A 26360-nucleotide genomic window follows, 5' to 3' on the forward strand; every position below is an offset into this window, starting at 1 on the left:
CTCCAACTATTTATTATTGGATTTTTAGGTTTTTTTATTTTTTTAATTTTTGTTTTTTTAATGCATAAAACTATAAAGATCTTGCTATTATTATTTTCATCACAAAATCAATTATTAAAAATTTCTATTCAACATCTATTTTTCAATTAATTTATTAATTAAAATATTTTTTCAATTTATTTCTATAAATCTTTAATTTTAAATATAAAAAATATTATACTAATTTAACCTAATTAAAACTCAAATATTATTTTATCAAACAATTTTAGAAAAAATACTTAATAAAAATCATAAATAATATATTTACATCTGTCACTATATATTTAATACTTAATATTCAATTAACTTAAAAACAATATTCACATAATAATAATAATAATAATAATAATAATAATAATTTAAAACAAGTTTTCTCATTAAAAAAAATACAAATAAAATAAAGTAGGGTATATCTCTAATGAGAAAGTTTTAAAAATAAAATAGGAATAAATTAAATTGAAGTGGGTATATCTCTAACAAGAAAGTTATGAAAATAAAAGAGGAATAAATGAAATTGGATTCTACTATGAAAGAATTAGAGGCAGATAATCATCTTTGGGGTGGTGCTATCATGTTATTCTATATATATCTTTCAATGTTATTTTCTCAGTACTGACAAGACAGAAAATTATGGGGAAGGAAGGAAGAAATGAAGGAATCGAATCTCCATTGATAAACCTCGGGGAGGAAGAGCATGTGAATGTGGATGTCTTTGCAGAAGTGAAGAAGCAGTTGTATTTAGCAGGACCCATAGTACTGGTCAATTTGTTGATATTTGGGTTGCAGGTTATCTCAGTCATGTTTGTAGGTCATCTTGGCGAGCTTCCTCTTTCTGGTGCATCCATGGCCACTTCCTTTGCTTCTGTTACTGGCTTTAGCCTTCTCGTAAGTTTTTTTTATTAATTACTTCTTCTACTACTCTTTAAAGATTCTAAAGAGAGCTAATGCTAGTGGTGATTAGATAAATCAACTTTAACCCATCTTGAGAAGTGATTCTGAGAATTGATGGAGATCAAGACCATTTGTGAATGACTTAGTCAATTGATCTTTGGAATGAATGCACATGTTGAGAATGATGATGTGTTCTTTTGTATTTTTCTCCAACATTCTTTTAAGAAGGCATGTTATTTTAGAAATATGAAGATCCACCATAGTATCACACTGCAAAAAATAGGCAATTTGGCTGCAATAATTCATTCATTAACAATTCTATGTTGGGAATAGGTTGGATTAGGAAGTGCACTGGACACTTTCTGTGGTCAATCCTACGGAGCCAAACAGTACCACATGCTGGGAGTCCACACACAAAGAGCCATGCTTGTTCTGCTTCTAGCCAGTATTCCCCTTGCCTTGATTTGGTTCAATGCAGGCGACATACTAGCATTTTTGGGCCAGGACCCAGAAATCTCAGCCGAGGCAGGGCGCTATGCGCGGTTCATGATCCCCTCCATCTTTGCCTATGCCCTCTTCCAGTGCCTCATTCGGTTCTTGCAGACCCAGAATAACGTCACCCCAATGGTGCTCATTGCTGGCTTCACCACATTTGTCCACATTTTTGTTTGTCGGGCTTTGGTGTTCAATTTGGGGCTTGGAAACAAAGGGGCTGCCTTGGCCAATGCATTTTCATATTGGATTAATGTGCTCTTGTTGGGAATCTACATCAGAGTATCACCTTCTTGTAAGGAGACTTGGACTGGGTTTTCCAAGGAGGCATTGAAAGACGTCATGAAATATCTTAGGCTTGCTATTCCTTCAGCAGTTATGTTATGGTAAGTTGGTAACTCTCTTGATTGTTTGTCTTCTTTTTCTTCCTTTTAACAGATAATGTGTCTAATAATTTCTAGTATACTCTTCATTTGACCTGTGTTTCTCACAGTTTGGAGATATGGTCATTTGAAATGATGGTTCTTCTATCTGGACTCCTTCCTAATCCCAAACTAGAGACTTCAGTCCTCTCCATAAGGTGAGAACATTTTTGTCTCCAGATTAATGAAATAGCAGTGTAACTAAGCTCTAAAATACAAGGAATTAGTTCAATGCCTTTTCTGTTGCACTTGGTTTGATAAGAGATTTTTGCTTTAGACACAATTCATTAACTAAACATGAAAACAAATGCAGAAATTTGTGCTAGCTCCACTTAATGAGTAGAATGCTACTCGGATATAGAAATCATATTTATTTTTATCTTCAATTTTAGTTAAAATCTAGTGTTTAGTTTATTTTTATCTAACTTTGACTGGCATGTGTTTAAAATGTGGCAGCCTTAACACATGCAGTCTGGTATATATGATACCAATGGGACTAAGTGCTACTGTGAGGTAATTGAAAAGATTTAACGACTTTCTTTCTGTAAACAGCTAGCAGTCTTCATCTTCAACTTCTTGTTTTGACAGCGTGAGAGTGTCCAATGAATTGGGAGCTGGAAGGCCACGAGCAGCTCGTTTGGCAGTTTGCATAGCATTATTCCTGGTGGCTGCAGAAGGAGTTGTGGTAGGAACAATAATGATAGTGGGGCGCAGGATATGGGGTTATTGTTACAGTAAAGAAGAGAAAGTAATAAGTTATGTAGCAGAAATGTTGATCTTTGTAGCAGGCTCTCACTTCATTGATGGGATTCAGTCCATACTTTCAGGTACTAATCTCTCTTTATTATTGATGTTATTGTTGTTCAAATATGATGGAATTTGAGTAAATACTTTCAGGCACTGCTAGAGGATGTGGATGGCAAAAGATAGGAGCTTTTGTTAATTTAGGAGCATACTATCTGATTGGAATACCTTGTGCTGCAGTACTAGCATTTGTCTTTCACTTTGGAGGGAAGGTAACTAGCTAACAAGTATAACTATTTCTTTTAAAAGGCATCCTTAAATGTGGTTTTGATTCGGATTTGTTTTCAATCCGACAAAGGGACTATGGGTTGGAATCATTGTGGCTCTATTCGCTCAAGCATTGTTCCTCGCGATCATCACCTTGTGCACTAATTGGGAGAACGAGGTGAGTTCTTATAGGCCAATCTGTTCTGTATGTTTTCAGAAACTACCAAATAGAACTTATTTTTCTTCATTTTATAGGCAAAGAAGGCCACCGATAGAGTATATGATACAAGAATACCTAAAGAAGAAGTATCATAAGACTATTGATTTTTGGTCTATTTGAAGGATGAGATTGCAAGGATAAGAGTTTCGACATCCTATAGATCATATTCATAAATACATAGCATTATAGAAAATAAGATGAATTGAAAAAATAAGTCAAATGAATTTCATGTTGTTATTGTTGAGATGTTGTGTTCTGGATTCTCAATGAAACAGCATATGTATTTTTTTTTTTTTTTAATTACTAATTAATATTAGAATGGTTTATGATCAAATTGAGCATAGCCTCCATTTCTTCATTTTCTTTTATCATTATATTTTAGTTCTCAAATAAATGAATGTTGGTAAAATTCTTTCCTGTCAAAAACTATTATTAATTTATTTAGAAAATTAGCATATTCTCATAATTATATGTCCGTTTCAATTTCATTCTAAGACTTATATTTTAAGTGAGAATTGAACTCATCGTTTTCTACGTACTTTTGTTTGAAGTTTAAAGTGAACCTAAAAGAACCATGTTTGAGATATCTCTTCTGTTAATGGTAAAATACAAAATTTATATTTAAGAGTTAAAAAAAATAATAATGGTATCCCTAGTTTTGAATCATTTAAAAAATTTAGCAAACTGAAAAAAAAAATGTTGAATGGTTAAACTAAGGATTTTTTGAGTTAATTGAGATTTTGGACCTCATTTTCAACCATACAATTTGGAGTTCCTTATTATTAAAGTTATACAAAATGAAATTTTCGTCTTTAACGGTTTTAAACGCATTTAACTTATTATTTACGTGATATTTATAAATAAATAAAAGATCCATATCACTCATTTAACAACCTAATTCCAGCGAATTTAAGATTTTGACTACCGAATTTCATAGAATTAGTAGTAAGAATCTTCAATTTGTTGAAATTCGATAGTTAATACCTAAATAATAAGTTAACGGAGTTTGAAGTTTGAAACAGTTAATACAAACTTTGAAAATTTAAATTTTATTATGGTCAAATTAAAAAAAATTAAACAATTAAAATGAACCTAAAAAAAAATAAAAGTTGTTTTTTCAGATTAAGCTATTAATAAGATTTTCAGATGAAGCTAATAAGTAAGATGATTTTGGATAAATAAAACGTAAGCGCCGAAAGATGCGTGGATACCTGTTATGCCCCCGATGAGTCAGCATCATCTTCGTATTTATCCTAAAATCGCTCTGCAGCTTTAAATTGAGTTGATCAGTCCATCATTTTCACGTGACGGTATTTACATTAGGTCAGTCTCTTCATCAATCCCTCAAGAAAATCTTGTTTTTTTACTTCCATTTCAATCGCTGCATGCCATCTGTGAGTTTACCCATTTCTTCTTTTTGTAAATTGTAATGATCTTGTTACATCTACATCTGGGTTTCCACGCATTATCCGTAAAGTGGGAAGGATCTTCTCTACTGGTTTATGTTTCTTCAACTTATATACTTCCTCTCCTTGCAGGTTGACTTGTTTGTGATAACTTTAAAAAAAATGATAGCTACAAAGTTTGCAATTTTGTTTCTATGTCTCCATGTGATCTCCTTGTTAGAGGTAACGATGGTAATAATTTAGTACATATGTGGATGGATGGATCCTTTTTCACTTTTGTAAAATGGGTTCCCTCATCCCTGTTTTGTCTTACATTCAGGCTGCTGGAAATCCACCAACATGCCCTGCTGATAATGATAGTAAATGTGGTGATTGGGAAGGAGAGTTTTTCCCAGGAATTCCCAAGATTAAGTATGAGGTAAAGTGGGTTTCTTTCTAGACCTATATTCAAATAAGATGACATATGATTAACCCTAATATTTATTTCAATTTAGGGGCCTTTGAGTAAGAACCACCTTGCATTCAAGTGGTACAATGCTGAAGAAGAGATCCTTGGGAAGAAAATGAAGGTAATTTTTTTCAAATATCTTTCTTTTTATCCAGAAACAGAATGGCAGTTGTGATGTTGACATTGACCACAGGATTGGATGAGGTTCAGTGTCGCATTTTGGCATACTTTTCGTGCGACAGGAGCCGACCCTTTTGGTGCACCCACAAAAACTTGGCCTTGGGAAGATGGTACAAATTCTTTGGATATGGCCAAGAGGAGATGTAAGACCCATATAGATTACCATGTCAGGATTTCAACTTGTTTTAATTCTTGTCCGTGTAATACTCACTTGGTTCTTGTTGACTGATTATCAGTGAGAGCAAACTTCGAGTTCATTGAGAAACTTGGAGTAGAGTTTTGGTGTTTCCATGACAAGGATATTGCTCCAGATGGCAAAACTCTGGAGGTGATAACTTTGCACCCTTTTCATTGTTTTCTGTTTATTGTCCTAAATTCATGTAATACTTGTTTTTCAAACAATGGATACAAAGATTGTTTTAGAAAATATTTAATCTCCTGTTTTACAATTCTTGCAGGAAACCAATGCTAATTTGGATGAAGTTGTTGCTCTTGCACAAAAGCTCCAGGTAAAAGAGAATGGATAGAAACTTTTAATGTTTTCTGTAGGTTTCTCTAATTAAGTTGTCATGTTTGATTTAGTGGCTAGACTGTTTGTTTAACATCATCTATTTACCCGTAATAAGTGTTTTGGGAGATTGTGCACATTCATCAAACGGATGAGTATGACTGCAGCAATCAACTGAGTAACTGAAAATTTCCTTGCTCTAATCTGTTTATTTTAATATTTAAGAATTGTTCATTGGTTTTTATAGGGAAAGAAATTCCATTTGTTATGGGGAACAGCACAGTTGTTTGCAAATCCTCGTTATATGCATGGTGCTGCAACCAGGTGTGCTCATGCTGTTCTGTTTTGGATATGATCATCATTTTCAGTCCTGGTGTATATTGGTCTGGCTGCATTATTGGTCTTAAGTGCATTTTTTGAATCCTTTTTGTAGTTCTGAATTAGCTGTATACGCTTATGCAGCAGCTCAGGTCAAAAAAGCTTTAGAGGTTGGTGTAGATATGATGATGCTAAAATTTTCTTGTGTCTATGATATATTTGTTTGTGTTTGTTTCATTTTGAATATTTTGTTTGAATTAAAGGTCACCCATTATCTTGGTGGAGAGAATTATGTTTTCTGGGGAGGTCGAGAAGGTTACCAAACACTGTTGAATACTGATATGGGCCGAGAACTTGATCATCAAGTAAGTCAACTGTTCTCATGTTTGCATTTGTATAGACTTTCAGACTCTTGTTTTAGAAAAATCAAAGATTGACCACCCTTTTCATTTTTCCCATATTCTTGCTTTCCTTGAATGTTGTTCACTTACTTACAGGCAAGATTTCTCGAAGCAGCTGTTGCCCATAAGAAGAAAATTGGTTTCAATGGTATGCCTTTATATATGTATCGCAAAATGTGTGCCCTTCCTATCAGAAAGTTATGATGCTATAGTTGTCTAAACTATAATTGTGTAAAGAAAGTTATATACATGTCATTTAATAATTTGATACCCCCATTAATGCCATCTCTTAGCTGCTTTTTTTCTTTTTAATTGTTATCCTCAGGAACACTATTACTTGAACCTAAGCCACAAGAACCTACAAAGCATCAGTATGATTCTTCTCTATAATTCCATTACTCAGGTTGGTTAGTTGTATTATAGCTGTTTTGAATGGACTTTGATGTCATTATAGGTATGATTGGGATGCTGCAACTACTGCAAATTTCTTGCGGAAGTATGGTCTCATAGGTATAAATGGTTCCATTTACTGATTTATAGTCCAGTAGTCATCATCTCAGTATTCACAGTTGTTTTAACTTGTTAACATCTTCCTGGTTCGAAACCATTTACTTATATGATATTATCCATGAATTAGTTTCTGAAGCTAATAAATATTAAGAACAAATGCTAACTTATCCTCGCTACTGTTTTCATAAAACTTAGGGAAGTTTGTATCTTCATAAATTATTGTTCTTGGTTATTTTGCCATTCTCTAGTGAATGGCACCATGTCTCAGTTCCCATGAGAAGTAGTTTATTGTGGCATCATGTATCTTCACAAATTTATTGTTCTTGGTTCTTTTGCCATTCTCTAGTGAATGGCATCATGTCTTAATACCCATGAGAAGTAGTTTATGATATGTAATAATGTTTTTATTTTCCCGAGTGTGAAGTTTATTCGAGTTAAAAAGTTCAAACATGGAACTTATTTTTCCTTGTTTAACCGTTTTAGGGGAATTCAAACTGAATATCGAATGCAATCATGCTACATTGTCTGGTCATAGGTATGTCTATTTTGATGCTGGTCATTTTTCTGATATTTGAGATTGAGAACAAAATCTGGTAATTATTTTTTCTTATATAATCAATGACCGGCTTAGAATTGTGTTTATTGCATTATTTGAAATTAAACTCTGTTAAAAAATCATTTGTGAAATGTTGTCGTCCATAATGTGTACAGCTGCCATCATGAGCTTGAAACAGCAAGAATAAATGGTATACTTGGAAGTTTTGATGCTAACACGGGAGATGCTCAAACTGGTAAACACTTGTAACATCTCTTTTTTACTTTTCCTTTCAATTTTTTTCATTGAAGCCTTCTTTTTTAGTATTCACATTGCAATTATGGAATTGAGGTCGTGATTTAAAAGAAGTTTTTGTGAAATATCAGGATGGGACACTGACCAATTCTTGACAGACATATCTGAAGCAACTTTGATTATGCTCACCGTCATTCGGAATGTAAGCAGAATGTCTTGCATATTATTCCCTGTTGTATATTGCAACAGTTGCATTAAGTCTTTCTATTTTTTTTGTGGTTAACAGGGAGGAATTGCCCCAGGGGGGTTCAATTTTGATGCCAAACTGTAAGTATATTATATTTGCATTTTTAGTTATGTAGATGATAGTTTCAACTCATAATGTCATAGAAAGGTCAACTCTTATTGTCTGTGGTCGTATGTATGTAGACGAAGAGAAAGTACAGACGTTGAGGACTTATTCATTGCCCATATAGTTGGAATGGATACCATAGCTCGTGGCCTTAGAAATGCAGCTAAGTTGATTGAGGTATGTATGTCCAAGTCTTCTTTGTGAACAAACACAGTATATATGGTTTCATGAGGGGCTTATTTTTTCTCTCCATTCTCTTATGTAATAAACAAAGGATGGTTCATTGCCTGAGCTTGTTCGAAAGCGGTATCAAAGCTTTGATTCTGAGTTGGGGGCTTTGATAGAGGTAATATGCACCTTTTATGATTTCTCCCCTTTGTTTTCTTTAATATGAATGTGTTATTTTTGGAACATTAGCTTGATATGTAATATGTTGTCGGATCAGGCTGGGAAAGCTGATTTTGATAGTCTTGAGAAGGTGGCCTTGAATTCCGATGAGCCTAAGGTTCCATCAGGCAAACAGGTACATGTGTGTTTGGTTATGTTTTATTACCCTCTCTTTTTTTTTACTATTGATGTAAAAATGATATTTTGGTTATGTTTCAGGAACTAGCTGAGATGATTTTCCAATCTTTTCTCTGAGAGAGGAAGTGGAGTTAATCAAATTCACACCATTAGAAAGAACCAAGCTATATTATCACTTTAGTTGCAGCAATAAATTTTCATTTTCTTTTTGTTCCAGTTGAGAAAATATAGTGGAACTGGTCTGTTAATAAATCTTGTTTGATTCTCTTCATATAAACACAGTTACCCCAGTAAGCTTATTCAGTGAAGAAATTGACATATTTATTTTAATATAATTGCCATGGTAGTTTATTTATTGGATTTACTATTCTATTTCATATTTGATTCTATTTATTGAATAAAATAAAACCATTGTTGATTCAAAATCAACATTGGAACTTTATTCTCCAGAGTTGTTATTGTAGACAAAACAACAACCTGTCCCATTCTTTTTACAACTTGCATTTATAGTATTTACTTGTAAAATTCAAATTTGATCAACATTAAGACAATTATTAGTGTATTATTTAATGAAATTAACTAGAAAACATATTGAAATGTTAATGTAAAGAATGAGCATTAATTCCTTACAAACTTGACAAGAGGAGTTGTCATTAACCCTTATTTCTCTTCTCCTGAAAATTTCTTAGCAAAATCATTCCATTCTTTTATTTTTTTCACACCACTCATGTTTGATATTTTACTTAAATGATTGTTTCTCTTATTTGTTCAATTTTGTTTTTCATCATTTTAGTTGTTACGAAAATCAAATGATTCGGTTTTTAGTCCTTTAAAACAACTTTACAAATATTTTCGATTTTGTTAATTGGGTTTTTCTTTAGTTTTTGGTTCTGTCTGCGTGAGTCACCATTCCCAATAATTCAATAGAACCATTTAGGACTTTTAGTGAGGTTTCAAACGTTGTTAACTTATTATCGACGTGATTTACTACAGTTTCAAACGTAATATAAAGATTTAGTCACTAATTTAACTATCGAATTTCAGTTGAAATTTTTACTACAATTCTCAAATTGATTTATTTATTTTTTTATAAATTACTAGTTATAACTCATTATTTAAAAATGAATGATTATTAGTCTTTATACATAATTAAGTGTAACTTATTATTTAAAAAATAATAATAATGTTTTTGATCTCAATTCTTAATATATGAGACAAAAAGTAATAATAATAAACCAGTAAGAAGATATTGATAAAATTGTAAAGAAAGCAATCGAAATGAAATATTTTATAAGCTGATGATCAATCAATCTCCTTCTTTCCCCTTCCTTTCCAGTCTCTACACAGCGCGCTTTAGCTGAAGCAGAACCTCTTCTCCGGCATGTTAAATAATCCCTTCAGATCTCTCTCTCTCTTTTTATGTGCAAATGTCCCCTAACGTAACGTTTAAGGGTAAAACAATTGACACTTTCATGTCTATGCAGGAGAAAAAACGGTTCTGTTTCAACTCTTTGATCTGAAATTTTTCAAAACAATCAGCATCACCTGAAGGAACAGAAAAATGGGTATTATGTTCACTAAGTTGTTCTCTTCTCTTTTCGGTAACAAGGAAGCTCGGATCCTCGTTTTGGGTCTTGATAATGCCGGAAAAACCACGATTCTATGTACAGATCCTCTCACTTTACCCCCACCCTTTTCAATAAATATGCGAATGAATTATGATCTCAATGCTTTAATGTTGTTGGTGGTTGTTGTCTTGTTGCAGATCGGCTGCAGATGGGTGAAGTTGTGTCCACAATTCCAAGTTGGTATTCTTTCTCAATTTTCATTTCTGTTGTTTTGTCTTATAAAAGATATGATTCAATCTGAATAACCTTCCTCTGGATCTGAATTGTTTCGAATGCAGCAATTGGGTTCAATGTGGAGACTGTTCAATATAATAATATAAAGTTTCAAGTTTGGGATCTTGGTAATGCTTCTATCATTTCCAATTACTGTCAATTTTATGATTTTCTTGAATGGAAGACTGATGGGAAGAATACAAATTTTCATTTTAGTTTCTTTGATTCATTGGTGATGCAAGAGTTAAGGTTGTTTGTTTGTTTTTTGTCAAGTTATACTCAATTAGAACTCTGACAGTTATGTTTCTGATGATACACACAGGTGGTCAAACGAGTATCAGGTAACCAACCCCCATCCTTTTTTTATTGATCTTAAGAATGAATTAATTTGTTTGTTAGATGATATAATGTATTGGTGCTAATATTGAGAGTTATCCATGATTTCCGATAATAAAGTTATGGGAAGAACAAGTAGTAGGAAAGGATGATGAGATTGTATAGATTATTATTGTGATGCAGGCCGTATTGGAGATGTTATTTTCCTAATACTCAAGCTATAATCTATGTTGTGGATTCAAGTGACACTGATAGATTGGCAATTGCTAAAGAGGAGTTTCATGCGATCCTCGAGGTATTATTATTTCTCTGTTACGATCCTACCATGTTGTTGTTTAAGCATGTGTTAATTGTTAAGAACTTATTCCCAGGAAGAAGAGTTGAAAGGTGCTGTTGTTCTCATATTTGCGAACAAACAGGTATGTCCTTGTCTGGCTAGAGTTTCCTTTGAATCAATCTGTTGTAAAACGATTAGGAATTCATTTGATTGGTATTAAAAATGCAGGATCTTCCAGGGGCACTAGACGATGCATCAATCACAGAAGCCTTGGAGCTGCACAAGATTAAAAGCAGGCAATGGTCTATTTTCAAGACCTCTGCTATTAAGGGAGAAGGCCTATTTCAAGGGTTGGATTGGTAAGATCTCGTCAACTAATAACTATATGGAATTGGAGCTGACACGTAACTTAATTTGACATATATTGTTAACATTTTTTCGTCTATTTCCAAAAATGATGATAATAATTTAAACTGGTGATCCATCCATTTGATTAATGTTTTGATGCACAACAGGTTGAGCAATACTCTGAAATCTGGAGGAGGTTAACATCATTTATAGAGCTAGGGAAAGGAGAAAGGAATACAATCTATCTGTTCATCTCATGTTCAAAAGGCGTATTTTCTTTGAACAACTATTAATTTGCTGCTACAAAGATCTTCTTTAGAGGATGGAGTTACAGTTTTCTGGTAGTCATATTCAATTTTAATCTCAAGATAATAGGGATTAATGACATTTTCCTCTCTTTATATTTTCTTTTCTTTTCCTTCTTTTTTTACTGTACTAGTATCAACACTTGCTTGCTACAACCATTGTGGTGGCGCATTCTCATCATGTTGTTTCTATAATGAAGATTATTTTCCGAATGGAAGCTATTATTGTTACAATTAGAGTCGTGTTTTGGAGTCCTAGAAAACCCCATTCTTAGGTTTGATTCAAAGTCATTTTAGTTTATGACCCTCCACTCGAAAATCTCTACACATACTTGTTCTAATTGCGTTACTATATCTCATTTGAAGGTCATCAAGAACAATCAAAAGAGAGCTATTAATTGATGGTTGATTTGCAATTGGACCATCAACTTAACCCTATTGGAAGTCATTTTTTTCAGAGTGTTCTTAGTATGTAGCAAATCTAGGGTTTATGAAATTAGATAACATGAATAGCCTAAGCTAACATTTTATTCAATTATTAAGCTTGCAGGCTTGCTACTTTATCTATTTATAATCAATATTTTATTAATGGACTAAGTCCGGCCCATAAAATCAGGCCCATCAACACCTATCTGTTGTTTCTAAATTTGTGTTCAAATAAGCTCATTCATTAATAACTTGTCTCTAGTTAAATAAAATGTCTATTTGGATATAAAATATGGTTAACCTAAAACTATAAAGTAACTTATGGCTATGCAGCCATATAAAAATATAGAATTAATTAATAAATATAAACATTTTTTTTTCTAATGGAGTCATTCTCATTCATTTGAAAAATAGAACCCAAAAGATATTTATCTATATAGATACACAACAAAATAACATATAAAAAGTTAAAGAAATAAAAAGAAAATCTAATTACTAAACAACAAGAATAATGTAAACATATAAAAAGTTAAAGAAATAAAAAGAAAATCTAATTACTAAACAACAAGAATAATGTAAAAATAAATAAATCTCAATTAAGTAAATGGCCGAGTGGATGACACTTCCGAATTATGCTTTGTACGAAAATGCGCCGATTAATCTCCGACTCTTTCAATCCCAATGGTTTAACAAGTCCGACTGAAATTCGCAAAAAAATAAATACCCGAGTTTCGATTTTCAGAACCTTGAGAATTAATATTTCTTCAATTTATTCTATCCTGATAAACAAATTCATTTGAATTAAAAAAAAAAGGGGGTGATGCCAAAAAAAATTGTAATCTCCATTATATGAGAAATCCAACACAAAATATGAGACTATACATACATGTAAATGTCCCCATTCCTCTGGGCTCTGGCTAGAAAAAATTTAATCTAAAAAGAAAAAGAAAAAGAAAATCAAGGGTTGCGATGATCTCCGCCAACTGTCTCTAAACACACCAGATCATCCCTCGACTTGTCTTCATCTCCCGGTGGCGGCGGCGTATCTTCAGCCGTAGAGGAGCCGCCACCGTGGCTACCGAAAGATGAAGCTCGGCTAGTACTCGGCGTGGCTATAAACGTGGGTTTGTTATCCCCAGCCATAATCACCAAAATCTTATTTTCAAATAATCCATCATCATTTTTCTTCTCTCCTCCCAATCCCAGCTCTACACGATCTAACTGTCCACCGTCGCCGTCTCCGTCTTCTTCTTCTTCTTCAAACCGGCCGGAAAGTTTCCAATAAGAACAAGCCAGAATGAGAATAGCCAAACCTATTAACCCTACCATAGATGCTAGTCCACCGAAAAGGTATGCCACCGACGAGTGCTGCGACGACGACCTCGCCGGATAACTCGCCGGCGCCGCCGATTCGTCCGGTGAATGAAACGCCGTGAATGATTCTGCTCCCGTCGTCGTCATTAATTAATTATTCGAAAGAGAGAAATGAAGTAATGGCTTATGGAGGAAGAGACTCAGCCACTCAGGTGGTATTTATATTGGCAATAATAATAATAATAATAATAAATGTGGTTTTTTTGTGTCCCACTGTTTCAAATTATTTCAATCCCTAGTTTTAATACTCTTTACTAAAACAAGTATAAACCAATATTACCTTTTCCTCTAAAAAATAAAAGTTAATTTTTTTAGGACAAAACATTTATGTCAATTTTACTTGTAATATTGCAATAATCTATCTATGTCATGCAAACAATCTTCTAATAAGTTGTCAATAACGTGAAGTAACTCCCCTTTTCACATGAAAGGTGTAATTATTAAAATAAAAAATTAATTAAATATTACATTTTTACTCTTTATGTGAGAAGGCATAAATAGAATTGGTCATAAGAATTCCCAATTAAAAATGAGTTGGTTACTAAACGATCAAAATTTATATATATAAGAAAAAAAGCTTACTTAGACGTATGTACTTGTATAACTAGCCCACTTAGATGAATGTATTTATAAAAGATCATTTAAACATATGTACTATCAAAAATTGTCAAATTTAGCATATTTTAGTAAACATGGTTAACTTTTATTTTTAAATTTATATATTTATTAATTAAATATTAATATATTTTCTCTATCTTTTTTTTATTAATTAAACTAGGTAATTTATTTTATTATTTTAATATTAATTTCTCTTTATATGTTATTTTCTTTGTTTATTAGTTTTTATTTCTCATGTTGCTTAAATTTTCATTTGTTAAAAAAATTTAACAATTTATTTATAAATTTATGATTTATGTAATATTTTTTTAATGGTTTTTTTCTTATTTAATTTAATATAAACAAAAATAAATTAATAATTTTTTATTTAATTTTTATTCACGACTTATACTCATAGTAGTAGTAAGGTGCATTGTTTTGTCTAATATTTGATCTTTTGGGTTTTATGAATGTGTTTTTATTATTATTCCATTTTTAATTTTTAATTAATTTATTCTTGTGTTGAAAATTTTTTATTGTTGAAAGATTTTTATTATTAAAAGAATTTTCATTGTTATATTTAATTGGACCAAACAATTTTAAAATAATTAATAATTTATGTGAATATAAGAAAAAAAATATAAAAAAGAAGAAAAAAATATATAAAGTTAAATAATTAATTATGAATGCTTTATATTTATATATATATATATATATATATATATATATATAAATAAATAATAAAATTAAAATAATCAATAATAAATGTTCATAGAAATAATAAAAAAGATAAAAAAAAAATAAAATATTCATTTATTAATAATAAATGAAAAAGAATGAGAGAGAAAATATATTAATATTTAATTATTAAATATAAAATAAAAAATAAAAATTAATCATGATTTTACAAAAGAGACTAATGAGTCAATTATGGATAATACATACGTTTAAATAACCTTTTATTAATATATATGTCTAAGTGAGCTAGTTGTTACAAGTACATTCGTCTAAGTGAGTTTTTTTCAATATTATATATATATATATATATATATATATATATATATATCTATATATATATATATATATATATATATATATATATATATATCATGTTATATATAAAGACATAATTTAATTTGAAAAAAAAACTATTAATTAAAAAAAATACATATATTATTACTATTAATTATTTTGTTAGACAAATAAGAATTATGATTTTTGCACGGAGAAGATAAATTTCTTAGTAATGAAAAAAAATGAAGTAATTAATTAGTGGTGGCTAACGGACAGAGCATGGGTGATAATTGCTTTTATTGATTGTCATACGTATGATTTATATCAATCATGCAGCTGAAATAATAATAATAATAATAAAGCCAACAAAAAATTATAATATCTTCAAATAATTTAATTTTATAAAATAACTTAAGTCTTATTCGAATTAAAGTTTTTTTTAAAAAATTAGATTAAAAAAAAAATTATTTTTGATAAAAAACTTAAAAATATTAATATATATAAATAAAAATATATTAATATTTAATTAATAAAATGATTATAAGGAATTTTAATGGAATTCAAAATAAATTAGTGTGTATGTATTCGTATCTCGCCACCCCATCTATCATGGATATGGGTCCCGCCACTTGAAAAATAATTTGAACTCTGATGCCATATCTGAGTTGTTACGCTCGAGTTTTGTCTATCTGTTTGGCTTATATTTAGGGCATTTTGGCACCACACTGTTATCCGTTTCCCTAATTCACTACAAAAAAATTCTTATTTCATCAATTATGAAATAATCTATTTTAAATTAAATTTAAAGCAAATTTGGAAAATCCAAACATATGGATTATTATATATTAATAGGTAATAAATACTTTTTTTATGAATAATTATTTATCACTTTCTTATTTTATGAATAAAATATATTATTATATATTTTGTAAATATATTTGTTATATATAATAAAAATAATTATATAATATATTGAAAATATAATATAAAATAATATATTGTAAGATATTATCCAATATAATAAATTGTGATAATATCGATATGATATATTATATTATATATATTATATTATATTATTATATTATATTAGTTTTCTTATAAGTTTAATTTAATATCTATATAAGAGACATGACTTATGTAATTAAGAATCGATTCTCTTTTGTTACTTTAGATATTGATTAAGGACACTAATGATTTATTATAATATATTTTTTTAAAGAAACTTTTCACCATTATCTCTTTGTTTTCTCTTTCGTACCTTAGTACCGCATTTAGCATTGCACGCATCTTCTCTATTAGTTACATTTTCCCAACATTAATGACTACATTCTCATCGTGTCCTTAACCCATTAATTTAGACTTCTTCCTCCTCTTGACAATTATGTTGCCTTTATCCGACGACGTCCGTCTCAATCATGGTCGTCGTGGTAATGGGAACTGAAGGAATTGTGTCCTTTAATTTAATGTGCAATGACTACACTTGGATAGGACAAATTAACAGATATAATTTAATCCGATTATTTTAGGAGTCGTAGTGCTTTGCTAGAAGCCAACTACGATTAATGGGGTTAAACCTATAACTATTATAATCGGGTCATATGAGGTCACACACTTAGAGTTTGACAACTAGATAAACGAGAAAGATGGTTAATTATTAATACATATTAGATATTATTAATAATAAGGAAATATTATTTATTTGTGAAATAAAATAATATATAATTAATACATATTAGATATTATTAATAATAAGAATATTATTTATTTGTGAAATAAAATAATATATAATTAATGGTTAATTATGGAGTTAAAATTGTGAATAAAATAATATATAATTAATGGTTAATTATGGAATTAAGATTGTGAAATAAAATACTATATAATTAATTCATATTAGATATTATTAATAATAAGATATATTATTTATTGTGAAATAAATAATATATAATTAATGGGTAATTATGGAATTTTATTTAATACAAAAGGATTCACTTATTTGCAAGAAAACAGAAGTGAAGAGAGAGAGAGAATCGTTACTCTTTTAAAAACGGTTTTTGCTATATTACGTTGAGGACTCCAAATAGGACGAATCATCTTTTAATCTAGAAATTAGATTGCTTCCCCTTTGTCTTTTTCGTCCTAGCAATCGAAAGTAAAGAGATCTAGTCGGGCTCGTGTGGACCAAGTAGAGGAGCAACACGTGGGGCTCTCGATTATTCATTACTACCAGATCTGATCCGGTTCACGCATCAAAGATATATTTTTATAAACCTATATCATGATTCTATCAATTATGCATGATCATATGATTAGATGTTCCACGGCGGAATAATTATAGATCTAATCTAAACATCTAATCATATGATCATGCATAATGATAGAATAATGATATATAGTTTATAGAAAATATACCTTTGATGCGTGTGAACCGGATCAGATCTGGTAGTAATGAATAATCGAGAGCCCCACGTGTTGCTCATCTACTTGGTCTACACGAGCCCGACTAGATCTATTTACTTTCGACTGCTAGGACGAAAAAGACAAAAGGGAAGCAATCTAATTGCTAGATTAAAAGATGATTTCTTCCTATTTGGAGTCCTCACCGTAATATAGCAAAAGCCGTTTTTAAAAGAGGAACGATTCTCTCTCTCTTCACTTCACGTTTTCTTGCAAATAAGTGAATCCTTTGTATTAAATAAAATTCCATAATTAACCATTAATTATATATTATTTATTTCACAAATAAATAATATTTCTTATTATTAATAATATCTAATATGTATTAATTATATATTATTTTATTTCACAATCTTAACTCCATAATTAACCATTAATTATATATTATTTATTTCACAATAAATAATATTTCTTATTATTAATATATCTAATATATATTAATTATATATTATTTTATTTCACAAATAAATAATATTTCGTATTATTAATAATATCTAATATGTATTAATAATTAACCATTTTTCTCGTTTATCTAGTCGGTCAACTCTAAGTGTGTGACTTCATATGACCCGATTATAATAGTTATAGGTTTAAACCCCATTAATCGTAGTTGGCTTCTAGCAAAACACTACGATTCCTAAAATAATCGGATTAAATTATATCTGTTAATTTGTCCTATCCAAGTTTAGTAATGCACATTAAATTAAAGGACACAATTCCTTCAATCTCCCATTTTGTCCTTAAGCAAGTGTGCAATATAAGATACCTTTGTCTCTTAATGTCTTATTTGATGATATGGTAACATTCATACCTTTCTATCAAATATGTTTCTTGAACTCTGAGTTGAACTGTCAATTAAACGGATGATTCATATTAATCCATCCGAGCATGGCCATGCATTTTCAGTTCTCGCTCTTCAAGTGGCCGAGACACCATTCCTGTTCAATGTATCCTAGTATACAATGAAGTAGGAGGACTTCTCCATTCTTGTATGACTATGGCTCCCCCTCAATTTTTAGCAATCCCAACTACTACCTTTATAACTCTCTTTTACAGAAAGCGTTTAAACAGTGTCAAGAAATACCAATCATCAAGTTAGGCCACAACATACTCAATGTCTGAGGAATCTACTAAACATGGTTTAACTTAAAACTCTACAATCTCTTTTGGAGAGGCCTTAGGTGGGTAAGTCTTACATGTATCATCCATACACATATAGTAAGTGACTAGACATCTCCATGTCCTTATAGCCCATGAAACCTGACGCTATCATCAGCTTACAATATAGTAACTTATAAATCATCTATGTCCAGTTGATGATTTCAAACTATAGACTTTAATAATTCAAAAACTTCATTTCACTTAAGGGGGTTTCATTCAGCCAGAACACTTAAGGTGATCCCATTTGTTAATAATGAATTATTTGGACATATTATTCAATATAGATAAAAACATATAAATAAGGATGAAATATCATATATCATAAAATCATCAAGTCAAACAAAAACTGGTGTCTAACACTCATAAATACATAATGTAATACAAAAGCAAACTCAAGTCATTCTCCAATGTGCTGAGACCCTTAGCCTTAGTGTGACTCTCATGCTTGGGCCTAGGCATAGGTTTGGTTAATGGATCTGCAATGTTGTCATCATATGCACCTTACACATCCTAATATCACCCATATGATGATGTGTCGAATAAGGTGATACTTTCTCATAACGTGTCTGGATTTGGAGCTCGAACTCGGTTCCTTTGCCTGAGCTATGGCACCATTGTTGTCACAATAGATGTCGATAGGCATTGAAATGCTAAGAACAACACTGAGTTCATCTAGGAACTTCCTCATCCAAACGGCCTCCTTTGCTACTTCACTAGCAACAATGTACTCAGCTTCTGTTGTAGAATCTGCTATAGTACCTTTCTTGGAGCTCTTCCAGCTCATAGCTCCTCCGTTAAGGATAAAGACATAACCCGATGAGACTCAAAGCCATCTCGGTCAGTCTGAAAGCTTGCATCAGTATAGCCTTGTACGATCAATTTTCATCTCCCCCATATACTAAGAAATCATCCTTTGTTCTTCTTAAGTACTTCATGATATTCTTAGCTGCACTCCAGTGTGCTTCTCCAGGACTTGATTGGTATCTGCTACACATGCTCAAAGCATATGCAACATCTGGACCTGTACATACCATGGCATACATGATAGATCCTATAGCAGAAGCATATGGGATCTTGTTCATCTTCTCAAGCTCAACAGTGTTTTAGGACATTGCGTCTTGCTGAGATATACACCTTGTTGAATGGGTAAAATCCCTTCTTGGAATCTTGCATCTTGAATCTATTAAGAATCTATCAATATAAGTTCATTGACTTAATCCAAGAAGCCACTTAGATCTATCTCTATAGATCTTAATTCCAAGTATGTACTCAGCCTTTCCTAAGTCTTTCATTGAGAAACATTTTTTCAGCCATTCTTTTATGGACTCTAGCATCGGAATGTCATTCCCAATAAGTAGTATGTCATCCACATACAAGACTAAGAAGGCTGCCTTACTCCCACTAACTTCTTGTAAATACAAGGATCCTCTTGCATCTAATGAATTCAAATTCTTTGATCTTTTCATCAAATCGAAAGTTCCAACTCCTGGATGCTTGCTTAAGTCCATAAATGGACTTCTTAAGCTTTCATACCTTCCCAGCATGATTTGGATCTTCAAAACCTTAGGTTGTGTCATGTACACATCTCTTTCCAAAAAACCATTTAGAAAAGCGGTTTTGACATCCATTTGCCATATCTCATAGTAATAATATGCAGCAATAGCTAGGATTATCCTAATGGATCTAATCATGACAACTGGAGAAAATGTCTCGTCATAGTCTATACCATGAATTTGTCTAAAACCTTTGGCAACTAGTCTTGCCTTGTAAACAGATGCATTTCCATCCTTGTCATTTTTGAGTTTGAAAATCCATTTGCTTCCTATGGGTTTTACCCCATCTGGCAAATCTATCAAGTCTCTACTTGATTTTCAAACATCGAATCCATTTCAGACCTCATGGCGTCAAGCCATTTATTGGAGTCTGAACCCGTCACTGCTTGCTTATAGGTCGAAGGCTCACTATGTTCTAGCATAAGAACATCAAGGCTTACATTTAAGATGAAATCATCATAACGTCTTGGTTGACCCTTGGCCTTTCCGATCTACGAGTGGGTTAAACTTGTTCAACAACTAAATCCAGAACATGATCTACAACTGTTTTGTAGATCCTCTTGTTCTGGTTCTTGGATGTTCTGAGGCCATGAGCCTTCAAAGTAATCATCTCTGTATCAACATCATCCATGTCATTTTGTTGTTGAGTTTGTTGCTCTTCATCATCTTGAACTGTTTCAAGATGAATATTTCTTCCACTTGACTTGTTGGAAAGAAACTCTCTTTCCAAAAGACATTATCCCTTGTAACAAACACCTTTGCTGAGTTGGATTGTTTGAAGTAATATCTAAACTTCCTTTTGGATACCTATTAAAAAGCATTTATCTGATTTTGGGGCAAGCTTCTCTGTTTGTACAACCGCTTTACATAAGCTTCACATCCCCGTATTTTCAGAAAGACAACTTAGAACCTTTCCAGTCCATAGCTCCTATGGAGTTTGTTTACAATTCTTGACGAAGTCCTATTTAGTGTAAGTACGAGCGGTAGTGAGAGCATAAATCCCCAGAAGGTACCGGAAGATTAACAAAACTCTCATTGATCGGACCATGTCTAAACAAGTCATTTTCTCATTTCAGACACACCATTTAGCTGAGGTGTTCCTGGGTAGACAACTGTGTGACTATCCCACAGTTTTTCAAATGATGATCAATTCGTGTCCAAGTACTCACCACCACGATCAATCGAAGTGCTTTTATTTTCTTGCCACTTTGAGTCTCTACTTCGTTTTGAAATTCCTTGCAACTTTCAAAGGACTCTGATTTATGTGACATAAGGTAAATATACCCATATCTACTCATGTCATCAGTAATGTGATGAAGTATCTATAGCCACCTCTAGCTTCAGTGCTCATTGGACCACATACAATCAGTATGTATTACGTCTAGTAGTTCAGTTAGCCCTTTCAATACGTTCCTTTGAAAGGTGACCTTGTCATCTTGCCCATCAGACCTGATTCACAATGTATCAATGAATTCAAAATCCATGTCTTTTAGAAGCCCATCTTTGTGGATCTTCTTCATGCGATCGCACTAATGTGACCCAATCGACAATGCCATAGGTAGGCCCTCACTCAAGACTATTTAATTTTTGTCTTTTGTTATTTATGTTATACAATTCTGATTTGAGATCCAATACAAAGAGTTCATTACTCTTAGAGCAGTCGCATAGAAAATATCATTCTTAAAAACAGAAATATTTCCATTTTTTAATGCTAAATTCAAAACCTTCAGAATGTAATACAGCAATCGAAACAAGGTTCTTAGTAATGCAAGGAACATAATAACAATTATCCAGTTCTAATATTAAATTAGAAGGTAAAGATAGACTTAAATCTCCTACGGTAAGTGCCAGCAACACTTGCTCCATTTTCAACGCGCAGGTCTATCTCTTCTTTCTTCACTTGTCTTTTATTTCTAAGTCCCTGCACATATGAAATAATGTGAGCACCACATGCAGTATTTAATACCCAAGTAGGACCATTATTTAATGTGAGAACATCGGTTGTCATAATCTCAATAACATAAATATCTGAAGTGGAACTCACAGTCCCGTTCTTCTTGTCTTCTAGGTACTTGGGATAATTTCTTTTCTAGTGTCCCTTGGCCTTGAAGTAAAAACAATCATGATCAGCAGCCATCTTTGGATTCTCACCACCATTGGGTTTGGCAACTTGCTTGCCTTTCCCTTGGTTATTGTTCTTTTCTTAGCCACCTTCTTAAACCCCTTCCATTGTTGACATTTAGAACTTCCTTTTCTTGTCATCAATAATATCACTTCCAGCATTTTTAGCTGTTATGGAGCTCATTCAGATCATGCTTTAGACCATTCAATATGGTAGTGCATTCTAAATGGTGCAAAACCATCATGTAAGGATCTAAGAACAATATCAGTGGTCAACTCTTGGTCATATGGGGTCCCCAGATTTGCATCCTCTTGAAAAAGCCCAGTCAGGCTAATCACATGGAGGACGCACTGGTTTTTCCTTCACAAGCTTGCTATTAAGTATAGCCTTGTGAGTCTCATATCGCTCTATCCTTGCCTGATCCTGAAACAACATTTTCAGTTCAGTTATGATAGTACAAGCATCAGAATGCAAAAACCTCTTTTGCAATTCAGGCTCCATTGCAGTTAGCATGAGGCAAGTAACAAGTAATGCTTCAGTTTTCACCCGAGTTGATGTTGCCTTCTCCTCAACTGATAAGGTTTCGGTCACAGTAGGGATAGGGATAGTTAGGACGTTCTCATGTCCCTCAGACCTGAGAATAATTCTCAGATTCCTTTCCCAATCAAGGAAGTTCGTTTCATTGAGCTTGTTTTTCTCAACAATTGAGCGCAGAGAGAATTTCAAATTATCGTTCGACATATTCTTTGGAAATAAATGACATACAAATCAGTTTATGTTTTGAAATTTTCAAAATACTTATAATTGAACAATTTAAAATAAGTGAATGCACATTTTATTCAAGTTTTTATAGTCCCTTATGAATAAAATGATTCCAAGATCCCATTACAGACAATCCCCAACGTACTTTTGCACTGCCTTAGGTCTTGTGTGTCAAGGTAAGTAACAATTACTAATTATAACTTCTTATAATTCTTGGTTGATGATCCACATTCAATGTAGGGTTCATCCCCATGCCTCAAGATCTAAAACTTTGCCTTTTGGTCTCTTGTTGGGTACAACCGTATCAAAGTTTATGAATCCCCGTATAGATTCATCCTCAGGAGCCTAAGGTTGAGGAAAGACACCCTCGCTTTTGCGAAACCTATCCAATCAAAACCATAAACTTCATGGGTCATGACACGGAAAGGCATTGCCCCAATTTTCTTTAGGAACTTAAGTTTTGATTGTCTTTTATTTATTAGTGAAAATTATTATAAATAAAAACAATGCAATAAAAATTGTGATCCTAGTATGGCCCCTAAGATGCAAAAAAATATATAAAGAACTAAACTTCTTTGGTCTCCATGCTTGCACCCTTCATGGATCTCAATCCTTGAACTTCATGGTCATTATTTGTATTACATAATTATTTATAATAATCTAATTATCAAAATAAATTACAAAATACATAACGATACGTAGATCGTGTTATAAGAAAACATAACGATGCTTAGATCGTATTTCTGGGCCATACTAGAAAAATATTAATCTTTAATAAGTGGGATTTCCTAACTTTTAGAAAACAAAATATATCATATTTATTTGATCCAATATTTATTAATCCAATTAAAATAAATATTTCTTTTATTTTCTTAAAGATAGTTTTACATCTTAATCTATGTAAAATTATATCATCGATATAGATCCGCATCAAAATTAACAGTTAATTTATTGATCCTTTCAATATATGCAACCTTGCGCTCTGATACCATAGTTGGTTAATTAGATGTTCGCAGCGGAATAATTTATAGATCTAATCTAAACATCTAATCATATGATCATGCATAATTGATAGAATCATGTATATAGTTTATAGAAATATACCTTTGATGCGTGAACCGGATCAGATTTGGTAGTCATGAATAATCGAGAGCTCCACGTGTTGTTCCTCTACTTGGTCCACACGAGCCCGACTAGATCTCTTTACTTTCGACTGTTAGGACGAAAAAGACAAAGGGGAAGCAATCCAATTTCTAGATTAAAAAAGATGATTTCTTCCTATTTGGAGTCCTCACCGTAATATAGCAAAAACCGTTTTTAAAAGAGGAACGATTCTGAAAATATGGGATGTGAAGCTTATGTAATTAACCAACAGGAACCACCATCGTGAACGGGACATTAGTCCTCGTGACCCACTTGCCTGTTCCATCAAGTAAACATTCAACATCTAGCTAATGATGGTATGTTTTCGGCTCCAACATTTTGCTACTTCCTCTACTCTTGAGATGACGACCTTCTTAAGGTCTCTGGACTTGTAGGCGCTGAACTTCAACCACTCTCGAACGTGGAGTAGGTTTACTTTGAGTGCAAAATGTTGCCACAACTAATCTCTGTCATACACACTTCATATACATTATCTTCGGCCGAGTATTTCAGAAAGTTTCTAGGTCACTCTTGGTGAACTACTTCATTGTGTGTACCCAATACAAGTTGATGACTCTCCAACAACTCAATTCCCTCCTCCTGACTTACGATGATGTTCAATTTCTAAACTAGCTGAATTCTACCGTTGGAGGTCCTGATGCTGATGGCCCATTATCTCTTAGGCATCGGCAATACCTAGATAACAACCGGATGGGATATAAAGTTCTGAATGGCTTGACTGTCCCACTTATACGACTACCGGTAACATCTGCGAGTGATATGGACTTGTCATTCTAGATACTCAAACAATATACGTTACATATACATATCTCTCTACCTTTGTGTTAGGAAAAGAGTCAACAATAGGAAGGGGTTGACCAAATATTGTTAACCGCAAAAAACCTTCGTTTGATATTAACTCTGTTAGAAGTTAATATCTGTTTTTATTTTTCACAAGCCTTCACAAATTTTGAACAAATTCAAGTGCGTAACTGTTTGTTTAGACTTAAAGCTACAGATAAGGGGTTAGAAGATTCGGAAAATAAATAACACAAGACACAAAGTTTGTTTATGATGTTCGGAGTAAACTCTCGTACGTCACTCCTTCTTCTCGACCTCGAAAAGGATTCCACTAGAAGACTTTGATTTGAATAGCATCTCTACACAAATTCAGTCAGAAACCAGGTCTTATACACTTCCTGTTTCTGAACTCCTAGCACACACAACACTTGTTGAATATATACTATCTATTCAACTTATAAAGAGCTTACAATTAAATAAAAGTGATACAATGCTTTTCGGTATAAACAATCTCTCACAGAAGTGCTAATACAATGAGCTTTTTTGAAATCTACTTGTAGAAATAGAGTATTTAATTAGCAAGAGTGCCCCAAGAGTCAAGTCTATTTTGTTTTTCCTTTGATCTTCTTTTATATATAAGATTGAATCTTCTTTCAATGGACACTTGTCCTCCTTCTGTTGGATGTGTGCCAGGATAGTCCATCAGAGAATATTCCTGATAGTGGACAGGAAATATATATATATATTATATATAATGATGCCTAATTTTTAAAGTGCCCAGATTGCTGGGTCGAGAGCTGTGGTTAATTTGGATATATATGTGAGAGTAATGAATATTTGGGTTGGATTGTGGGTTAACCCGCCCATAAACTTAAAACAATTAAAAATAAAATTAAAAAAGCTAAAAGTATGGTTCGAACTTGCAACCTAATAAAACAAGTACAACACTTTAACCAACTAGGCTAATAACACTTTATATTTTAAATTGAACACCAAATTTGATGAACGCGATAGTTCATCAATAGTTTTTAATCGACCATAATTCTCTTTTGACTCTGCGCTATAGATTTCACTACTATTAGTGAGCAATAATGGAATAATTCTGTCATATTTATAGAGATAGGGGACATAATTTATATGGATATAGTAAGTCTCGTCTGGGCTACTTTAATGGTAGTCTTTATATTTTTTCTTTCACTAGTAGTATGGGAAAGAAGTGGACTCTACAGGTGAAACTAATGAGTTGAAGAATCAAACTGTATCAATTGTTTTAGAGATCGTTCTACAATGCGATAATAAATTGATACTTGAGTCGGATTGTGAGTTGACC

General features: G+C 32.2%; 4 protein-coding genes across 7 annotated transcripts; 3 read left to right on the forward strand and 1 right to left on the reverse strand.

The window, feature by feature from the left end:
- Positions 1–643: 643 nt before the first annotated feature.
- On the forward strand, positions 644–3465 carry LOC124925510 (protein DETOXIFICATION 16-like). Its single transcript, XM_047465533.1, has 8 exons — positions 644–924; positions 1264–1808; positions 1916–2002; positions 2301–2357; positions 2433–2671; positions 2742–2860; positions 2947–3033; positions 3111–3465. Exons 1-8 carry the CDS (start codon positions 670–672, stop codon positions 3168–3170), a joined length of 1449 nt encoding a protein of 482 aa, XP_047321489.1. The 5' UTR covers positions 644–669; the 3' UTR covers positions 3171–3465.
- A 1086-nt stretch (positions 3466–4551) lies between these two features.
- On the forward strand, positions 4552–8883 carry LOC124924050 (xylose isomerase). 2 transcript variants are annotated; one of them, XM_047464096.1, is made up of 20 exons: positions 4552–4703; positions 4801–4899; positions 4976–5050; positions 5123–5252; positions 5346–5437; positions 5568–5618; positions 5865–5941; positions 6051–6105; positions 6199–6300; positions 6433–6484; positions 6662–6707; positions 6791–6846; positions 7330–7381; positions 7558–7637; positions 7768–7838; positions 7923–7963; positions 8066–8165; positions 8263–8334; positions 8434–8511; positions 8595–8883. In XM_047464096.1, the coding sequence occupies exons 1-20, from the start codon at positions 4578–4580 to the stop codon at positions 8628–8630; spliced, it is 1491 nt and encodes a 496-aa protein (XP_047320052.1). In that variant the 5' UTR covers positions 4552–4577; the 3' UTR covers positions 8631–8883. The 2 variants fall into 2 exon arrangements, with proteins under 2 accessions (XP_047320052.1, XP_047320051.1); XM_047464095.1 differs by having other exon boundaries at positions 4629–4712.
- A 901-nt stretch (positions 8884–9784) lies between these two features.
- LOC124925889 (ADP-ribosylation factor 1) lies at positions 9785–11854 on the forward strand. Of its 3 annotated transcripts, XM_047466011.1 has the most exons (9): positions 9785–9892; positions 9998–10177; positions 10279–10317; positions 10420–10482; positions 10677–10695; positions 10874–10985; positions 11062–11109; positions 11196–11326; positions 11483–11854. In XM_047466011.1, exons 2-9 carry the CDS (start codon positions 10075–10077, stop codon positions 11514–11516), a joined length of 549 nt encoding a protein of 182 aa, XP_047321967.1. In that variant the 5' UTR covers positions 9785–9892; positions 9998–10074; the 3' UTR covers positions 11517–11854. The 3 variants fall into 3 exon arrangements, with proteins under 3 accessions (XP_047321967.1, XP_047321965.1, XP_047321968.1); XM_047466009.1 differs by lacking the exon at positions 9785–9892 and having other exon boundaries at positions 9928–10177; XM_047466012.1 differs by lacking the exon at positions 9785–9892 and having other exon boundaries at positions 9983–10177; positions 10279–10321.
- Positions 11855–12873: 1019 nt separating this feature from the next.
- On the reverse strand, positions 12874–13530 carry LOC124928027 (protein GLUTAMINE DUMPER 2). The gene has a single exon (XM_047468551.1). The coding sequence runs from the start codon at positions 13505–13507 to the stop codon at positions 13004–13006; it is 504 nt and encodes a 167-aa protein (XP_047324507.1). The 5' UTR covers positions 13508–13530; the 3' UTR covers positions 12874–13003.
- Positions 13531–26360: the final 12830 nt, after the last annotated feature.

This window comes from Impatiens glandulifera, chromosome 2 (assembly GCF_907164915.1).
Source record: "Impatiens glandulifera chromosome 2, dImpGla2.1, whole genome shotgun sequence".
Classification (NCBI taxonomy): domain Eukaryota; kingdom Viridiplantae; phylum Streptophyta; class Magnoliopsida; order Ericales; family Balsaminaceae; genus Impatiens; species Impatiens glandulifera.

Bases quoted from the DNA above. Each gene is read 5' to 3' on its own strand.
- LOC124925510 (XM_047465533.1), top strand. From the start codon at position 670: ATGGGGAAGGAAGGAAGAAATGAAGGAATCGAATCTCCATTGATAAAC. The intron at 2,358-2,432 runs GTAATTGAAAAG...TTGTTTTGACAG, and splicing joins GGACTAAGTGCTACTGTGAG to CGTGAGAGTGTCCAATGAAT. The intron at 2,672-2,741 runs GTACTAATCTCT...AAATACTTTCAG, and splicing joins GATTCAGTCCATACTTTCAG to GCACTGCTAGAGGATGTGGA.
- LOC124924050 (XM_047464096.1), top strand. From the start codon at position 4,578: ATGTTTCTTCAACTTATATACTTCCTCTCCTTGCAGGTTGACTTGTTT. The intron at 5,051-5,122 runs GTAATTTTTTTC...CATTGACCACAG, and splicing joins TCCTTGGGAAGAAAATGAAG to GATTGGATGAGGTTCAGTGT. The intron at 5,438-5,567 runs GTGATAACTTTG...CAATTCTTGCAG, and splicing joins CAGATGGCAAAACTCTGGAG to GAAACCAATGCTAATTTGGA.
- LOC124925889 (XM_047466011.1), top strand. From the start codon at position 10,075: ATGGGTATTATGTTCACTAAGTTGTTCTCTTCTCTTTTCGGTAACAAG. The intron at 10,986-11,061 runs GTATTATTATTT...ACTTATTCCCAG, and splicing joins AGTTTCATGCGATCCTCGAG to GAAGAAGAGTTGAAAGGTGC. The intron at 11,110-11,195 runs GTATGTCCTTGT...TTAAAAATGCAG, and splicing joins TCATATTTGCGAACAAACAG to GATCTTCCAGGGGCACTAGA.
- LOC124928027 (XM_047468551.1), bottom strand. From the start codon at position 13,507: ATGACGACGACGGGAGCAGAATCATTCACGGCGTTTCATTCACCGGAC.